The sequence below is a fragment of the Gavialis gangeticus genome, unplaced genomic scaffold (assembly GCF_001723915.1).
Source record: "Gavialis gangeticus isolate Ggan-Ray unplaced genomic scaffold, GavGan_comp1, whole genome shotgun sequence".
NCBI lineage: Eukaryota > Metazoa > Chordata > Crocodylia > Gavialidae > Gavialis > Gavialis gangeticus.
In genome coordinates this window covers 16,772,558-16,780,236 of record NW_017729029.1, presented here as the reverse complement: position 1 = coordinate 16,780,236, position 7,679 = coordinate 16,772,558, and the positions used below count along the sequence as shown (strand labels likewise).

At 50.3% G+C, this 7,679-nt stretch overlaps 1 protein-coding gene across 5 annotated transcripts in view; it reads right to left on the bottom strand.

Moving 5' to 3' along the window:
• Positions 1-7,679, bottom strand: part of SYTL4 (synaptotagmin like 4) — a 31,759-nt gene that overhangs the window by 3,403 nt on the left and 20,677 nt on the right. For all 5 annotated transcript variants that reach the window (XM_019521351.1, XM_019521350.1, XM_019521349.1 and 2 more), the window contains 9 exons: positions 6,844-6,973; positions 6,631-6,721; positions 6,289-6,392; positions 5,794-5,877; positions 5,167-5,345; positions 4,798-4,900; positions 3,292-3,453; positions 1,702-1,804; positions 992-1,091 (listed from right to left, as the gene is read on the bottom strand). In XM_019521351.1, coding sequence (XP_019376896.1) covers positions 992-1,091; positions 1,702-1,804; positions 3,292-3,453; positions 4,798-4,900; positions 5,167-5,345; positions 5,794-5,877; positions 6,289-6,392; positions 6,631-6,721; positions 6,844-6,973 — 1,056 coding nt within the window. The remainder of the gene's footprint in view (positions 1-991; positions 1,092-1,701; positions 1,805-3,291; positions 3,454-4,797; positions 4,901-5,166; positions 5,346-5,793; positions 5,878-6,288; positions 6,393-6,630; positions 6,722-6,843; positions 6,974-7,679) is intronic.

Genomic DNA, 7,679 nt, shown 5'->3' with positions numbered 1-7,679 from the left:
TCCAAGATGAACATGGGCCGGCAGTGTGGGGAGGCAGTCAGGAAGGCCAACCGCACCCTGTCATGCATCTACAGATGCATCTCAAGCAGGTCCAGGGAGGTGATACTCCCCCTCTCTGTGACGCTGGTCAGGCCGCAGCTGGAGTACTGCGTCCAGTTCTGGGTGCCACATTTCAGGAGGGATGTGGACAACATGGAGAGGGTCCAGAGGAGGGCCAGTCGCATGATCGGGGGCAGCAGGGCAGGCCCTACGAGGAGAGGCTATGGGACCTGAACCTGTTCAACCTCTACAAGAGAAGGCTGAGGAGGGATCTAGTAGCCTGTTACAAACTAGTCAGACGGGACCTGCAGGCATTGGGGGAGTCCCTGTTCCCCCGACCACTACTAGGAGTGACTAGAAATAATGGTCACAAGCTGGCAGAGGGTAGATTCAGACTAGACATCAGGAGGCGCTACTTCACTGTCAGGGCGGCTAGGATCTGGAACCAACTTCCAAGGGAAGTGGTGCTGGCTTCTACCCTGGGGGTCTTTAAGAGGAGGCTAGATGTACACCTTGCTGGGGTCGTTTGACCCCAGTACTCTTTCCTGCCGTGGCAGGGGGTCAGACTTGATGATTTGCTCAGGTCCCTTACGACCCTACCAGCTATGAAACTATAGCTGCTGACCTTGCTGGGTGCAGCTTCTGGGCAAACTGAAGACTCAAGAAGCACTGAATATCTACAGCTCTACCTAGAGCCCACGGAAGTGAGCTAGGGCAGACATGCCCCTTTGGCACACGAAAGAAGGTGGTCAGAGCATAGGTCTGTCAGGGTGACCATACAGCCCTTTTCCAAGCCCAGGCCAGAGGAGGACAGACCTGTTTTCCTAGACCTGAGCTGCTCCTCCCCCAAACAATATCCAGGTTGTGGTACCCAGAGGAAGTTTCCTTTGTGTTTAGGTCACTTGTAGCCTCCCTCCAGTTCCTCAGTGCTTAGCATAGTACTAGTACTCACCCCTTGACAAAGCTATCAGAGGTCCCACCAGATTTAGCAGCTGTCAAGTTCTTGGCTTCCTTGATCCAGACTTGAAGTTCTCCCCCTTCCTCCCATTTGCCTGGAAGAGAATCACACAATCCAAATGTGCAGTTGTTTCAAGAAACTGCACATTTTCAGCCAGTTTCTCCCCAAAACACACGTACAGAAGGCCAAAACCTGGCCTACGCTATTCTTCTCTGTAAGAGACCCAGGTCCCAGCATGAGACGTTCCATCTGCCTCTGGAACCAGTAACAGCGTGCCATGCTGGGGCCTGGTCTTAGAGGAAGTGATCCTCACTTCAAGACTGGCGATGCAGCATTCTGCAGGGAAGAGATCCGATAACCCTGGTCTATTTGATGCCAAAGCTTTGCTGCAGTCAGAAGTCCATTACTGATCATCCCATGTCTAGACATAAAGGAAAATATGACCTACAGCAATGCCAGTACAGCCAGCGGCTTACGTTCCAGGCACCATTTTCTTGGTGGAGCTGCGTGGCTGAGCAACTACTTAGGTTCCTCCACACAAGTGTGCATAGTTCAGTGTTTCTGAAGGAATGCTGGGTGTCTGCACACTGGAATCGCACAACGGAGAACAGTTTACATAGCATCTGTGCCACGCTGTTTTGGGTTTTTTTTTTTTTAATGCATTACATTAACAGCTTAGTTTTAGAGCTTAGACAGATACTCACCTTTTCTGCTAGTGCTTGCTCCCAAGTGTTTGGCAGATGGGATGTATTTCATGGAAACAACCAGCTCACCTTTATACTGTGGGGAACTGGAGTCAGCGCCAGCCTGGAAGATGGGTAAAATAAGGAAGGGTAATGCTAAGTAACATGCACTAAAGAAAAGCTGTCCAACTTGTAAATGACATGGGAAGCCCCCCTCCCCCACCACTACACTGGGCAGGATGGGCAGTGCCCTCCCATAGCTCACCAACTGTGAGCTCCTCCATCAATGCAAGTTGGACCACTCTGCCTCAACCTGCGGGGAGCCACAGGAAGCAGAAGCTGAAGGAGGGAGTAGAAACCTGGAGACCCCAGCTGCAGAAGGAGCCAGAAGAACAGGGAGCAGCAGCTTACTAGGAGTATGGAGGCTGCAGATTAAGCCCTCATGGGTTGCATGCAGCCCCTAGACCACCAGTTAAACATCCTTTAGTGTAAAAGCTGCCCGAGAGTTCATTAAGTACAACTGTGCTGAGTCAGGGTATGGCCTAACAAGTATACAGGCTAAGTGTCTGGGCTGCTTCCTGCTCATAAAACATTCTAGCAAGCTGGCCGGCATGAATAGTTTGACTTGTCATAGGGTAGGAGCATGCACGCCAATTTAAACTGAAACTACTTCTATAGTTTCATTCAGGGGTTTGCTGCCCTGATCTTAAGTTTTCACTAGCTGCAGGATAGGAATAGACCTATAAAAAACACCAGAGCAGATTCAGTTGCATCACAGCAAGCTCTTGCCTCCTTCTGAAGTGGTATAAATGAGGAGCAAACAAACCTGGCTCTACTGTATTTGGCTCAGAGACAGTACCTGCTCAAGTGACAAGACCCCAGGGACATATTTTGGTTAAAACTTCATCCATTTGGGGAAGAGATTCAGTGAAGCCAGCACAAAGTAGGACCTAACCTGGTCTTACCACATATGCTACCACCACCCAAATGTTCTCTTGGGTGCGGAAGTTGCCAGAAGGCCCCTGACAGCAAGAAGCCTCCAGCCCCAGAAGAACAACCGCAGACAGCCAGGGGCTTCGCTTCTACTGCCTGTGCAAACATGAGTCTGCAGTGAAAATGAGAGCAGCCTTTCCATCATCGTTCCATGCACCTAGACTAGATCCAAATAGTTTCTATGGAATTGTCTCCCATTTAACTAGGTTGAATTAGACGCTTCACTACTGGAACATTTCACAGGGAACCACTCCTATCCTGGAGCTCCTCTGGAATGATGAATTTCTGAACAATGATGCCCAAGCAAGGACACTTTACAGTGGCAGGAACACTCATGGTGTTGGCACAGGACAGGGATAGAGAAACACTAAGAAGGACTGAGAAGCACAAGTGATTTATCCAACCACAGCACAAGACCTGAGCCCTCTGCATTCTGTTTTGGGTCCTAGTCATTTAGCAGTGACTGGAAAGGAGAAATGAAGGAAAAACAGTACCTTCTATCCAGAGGCACTGGCCAAACAAGGCAAGAGCACTGGCTGTGGGGAGTATTTCCTTGTTGCGGGTGCTGGAGGAGTGGGAGGCACAGGAGATTACTTGGGCAGGCAGATGCATGCATACCTTGCCATGCAGGGGAAGACACTCTTCCAGCTGGCTCTCAAAGTTCCAAGAATTCATTGGGATCTCCACTTCCCCCAGGAAGGTGTTTCGGCCAAAGCGATCATGGTGCCAGACTGAGAACTGCAAGGTCCTTCCGAGGAGGAGGGACTTGTTAATCTCATACTGTGAAAAGGTAAGAATAGACACAGGAAAGCATGTGATGACTTTTGGGGCAGCTACAACCATTCCTCATGCTGTCAACATTAAAAAGATGCCATATAGTCAGCAACAAAGCTTTCCACCCCACTCCTGGGATGGTACATATGGGCACCGCACCCTTCTGCTGTGAGAAGGATGCCAAGCTAAGCTACCCAACTGCAAGAACTCCAGGAGTCCAGCGTCACAGACCCAGCACATACTTTTCTACAACAGCAAGAGTGAGCCTGAAGCTCAGTGGGGGAAAAGCAACTTGGGTCCAGGTAGAAAGCTCTGAGTTTTCAACGAATCTAATACTGACATTAAAGATGCAAGGAGGTTAAAACACCTGCTCCACGCTGACCCAGACACACGTGCTTTCTGTGTGGGAGCTAGTGGGTAGGGAAGCTCCCTCACCCCAAACCCAGTCAGTCACTGTGCCAGGAAGCCCCAGACTCCTCTAAGGGGCTTCCCACTGGGAAAGAAGTCTGGATACTGGCAAGAACTCTGCTTAAATCAATGTTTGTGCACAAAATCTTGACTTCAGGTGGGCACAATGCAACAGAAGTGGAAGACATGGGAAGCCTCTGCACTTCCTAGGACCATTTCCTTTCTGGATTTCCAAGCCAGAGCCAGTTCTTTCTGCTGGTACCATTGGGGGGTGGGGAGCATCCATCCCTTCCCACCCCCCATTGCCTTTTCTGCATCACATCAGCTGCAGCAGGGACTGAATGGAGTGTGCAGTGGCAGCTGGGAGGGGCCCATTGGAAAACAGTTTTTCAGGGACAGGAGGCTGTTCTGAAATGTGCCATTGCTGAAGGCAGGGGTACAAAGCAGCTAAAGGAAGCCAGAGCATGAGAACACAGGCCTGGGCTGGGAGGTCATGAGCAACAGGCACAGCTTCAGGCTCTGACAGTGTACATCCATATTGCTGTGGCAACAGGAGTAATAAAACCACAATGACTACAGCAAGATGGACTTGCTGAGATTTTTCCTCCATCCCAGTTCCAGCCCTCTGAGAACAGAACTTCCTACAGGATCTTCACACTATAACCAGAGCACTACATAGGAGGTCAGCACCAGCAGCTCCCTTCCCACAGCTACATCTAGGAGGAGGGACTGTTTTAACTCCCCCCACCAAAATGAAAGTATCCAGTGAGTGAGCAAAAAGGGACCCAGAGGATGGGTGCCTCAAGAGGCAGTGGGGCCACGAGAAGGAGTTTTCCTCATTGCATCTCAATCTGGACCATGCAGCTGCCTCATCCTGTGAGCTTTTGGCCAAGTTCTCCAGAGCATGCAGAAGACAATGCACCCCCAGTCCCACCAGCTCACCTTGAGGAGTTCATTGTACAGGGGGTTCACAGTATTGCGTTTGATGGTCGTCTTGCGCTTGCCTTGCCGGGATTTGTCAGGCAGGAGATAAGTCTTCACATAGCTGAAGGAGAGGAGTAGGCAGTGGTCACCCACATCCTAGGGTTCTTCCTCCAGAACTAATACATTGCCCCTGCTTCTGCCCACCTGACACAAAGCCGACCTCCTTCCTCCACCATCCCCATCAGGCAGGAACACTGTTCAGCTCATGTTTCTTTTCCCAGGCTCAGTCCTGTCCTGTGCCTGCCATACTGCACAGAGCCAGCCCTTCCCCCAGCCCCTGCATCAGGCAGCCCTCCCCAGCCCCAAGCCTGCTCTCTCAGGTCTCACGGATTGGAGCGCTTCTTGGCCTCATCAGCATAGGCCAACTGGTGACACTCCTTCACATTGATAAGAAGGGTCTGTGTCTGCAGCTCATAGCTCAGAGAGAAGGCGATTTCTCCCGTGACAGAGACACTGCCGAAGTCACCAGCCTCACTGTAAAGGCTAACCATGCTCCCCAGTGTGCTCTGAAAGACAGACATGGCAACCCTAAACCACTGCCCAGGACTGCTTCAGGCAGCAGTCTGCTCCCCTCTCACTTCCCCCATACCAACACCCCACCAGCAAACTGTTTCCAGCCTCCTCACTGCAGCAGGTCCTAGCACTGAACGATCTGCCCTGTCCCTCTTATCTCCATCTTCTTTTCCTTCCCAAAGAAAGGATTTCTTCCCTGTTCCCCAATCAGTCTCCTGTTACAACAGAGTGCTTTTTACCCAAAAGGCCCTTAAAAGCTTCAGACACCCTTTCAAGTATTATGGGATGGAAGCAAAGCAATTCAAGTTTGAGTTACAAGTCACTGGAAGGGCTGGGCATGGCACATTGGGCTCTGACCACAAGCGTACTGGCCTCCTTGCATGGAAGTATTTCTGCCTGCAGCCCTAAGAAGTGCAGGGCAGCAGGGCCTTAGAGACTCACTGAAGAAGTGCCACTGCGTATGCTGTTCCTGGCTGTCCTCCGGCGATGAATCTCAACCAGGTTGTCAATGTCTTCCTCCTCATCCTATAATAAGGGACAAAACCATCCAGACAAGTAGAAAAACACCAGTTCTTATGGAAGCAGACACAGCCACTGAGGGTCTTTATCCAATACACCTCATATCAGGGAAAATGCCTCTGTTTGGCAGGGAACAGGAGACAGAGAAGAGCAGATGATTAGAATACAAGTTCTACCCTCATAGCCTCTGAAGTGAGAGCTTTACATGGCAACTCAAGACTTAAAGCCATCTCCAGATTCACCTAGAAGTCAATTCAGTTCCACACTGCAGTTCTGCTGGTTGAGATGGAAGGAGGGGAATAGAATAGGGGAGTGACTCCACTCCAGTCCCAAAGTCCACAGAGGATAGTAGAGTTCAGGGGGCACTACCCTACCCTAAGCAAAACAAGTTGACCATACAGAGTGAAATGACCTCACCATTTCAGTGAGGAGGCCTGGAACAGACTTGCTTCTATCTCCCAAAGAGCTAGTCTCACTTCCCATGTCCTCTGGACGCAGATCAATCACTGACTTGGTGTAGTCTGTGACAAAGACAGGAAAAGGAGAATAGTCCACATGTCTCCCATCCAAGGGTCACAGCATTTTGAGCTGGTCTTGTGCTCAGTCATCCACTGATACAGGCATGTTCCATAGCAGAACTGCTCCCTTTTTACAGAGGAAACTGAGACAAAGGGGAAGCAGCAGAGGTGGGAATAGAAGCCAGATATCCAGACAGAGCCCAACAGTACTAAGCCTCTCCCACTCTGAAAGATGCCTTACCTGCAGGCCTCAAAATCCTCCTGGGATTCTTCTTAAATATGGTTTCATTCTCATCTGCAGAAACTCCACTTTGGCTTTCCAAATGAACTTCCTAAGAAGGAACACCCCCACCCCAGATTATTCAGAGGAGGAATGTGGCTTTGCAGAGCTCCTGACCCCAGACCCTCCAAACAGGGGAACTCTACTGCTCTAGCAAGAGTAAACAGTGCATACATTTTTCAAGTCAGTGGGATGAGCATCTCTGGAGTGGATAGGGACTGTTAAAGTGGATACAGTGGACCCTGCAGGACCTGGTGTTTGCTTTCCCTCCTGGAGTGAGGCAGCTTTATCCAAAGAATTTCTCCTGCAGACAATACAAAGAAAAGTCAATCCTGGTCTGTCTAGATATAGCATGGGAGCTCCTTGCCAGGGGAGACAGGAAATGCTGCCTAGTGACCATGAAGTTATTGACTGAGAACTTCCCTCATTCAAAAGCACTGAAAACAGCCCTCAAGTGAGACTGCTCAGCTGTGATGCTTCAATGTTGCATGCTGGGCAGGTTAAGTGAAGGAGCTTAGGGCCCTTATCTACCTAGTTAGCTTAACTGCTGCAATGTGTGTCACAGCCAGACTCAAGGTACTTGCTACTTAACAGCAGTGCTACTGCAAACAGCACAGAATACACCTTGCTCCTCCCATAGCAAGACTAGAAGTCTAGGCCCCTCAGGGTGCCTTGATGCTCTGCAGGCCCTAAGACACCAGCCAGTTCTGGACACAGAAGCAGCTGCCAGCTCAGAAGGACCTAGGCACAGGAAAGCCTGCATTGTTGTTTTTTGTTTTGTTTTGTTTTTTTTTGGGGGGGGGGGGACTATTAGAAAGGAAGACAGGCTGGTTGGGCTCTCCAGCCAAGCTGTATAGTCTGGTAGGGGCACCAGCTTGGAATTGGGTTTTGTCCTCCCAGAGGAGTCTGGGGAACAAGATCCACTCAGCACCTGAGGGCAAGCTGTTAGACTTTCCAGGCCAACCTCCCTTCTCTTCCAACCCTCTTTTGCTGTGATTAATAGACCTGTG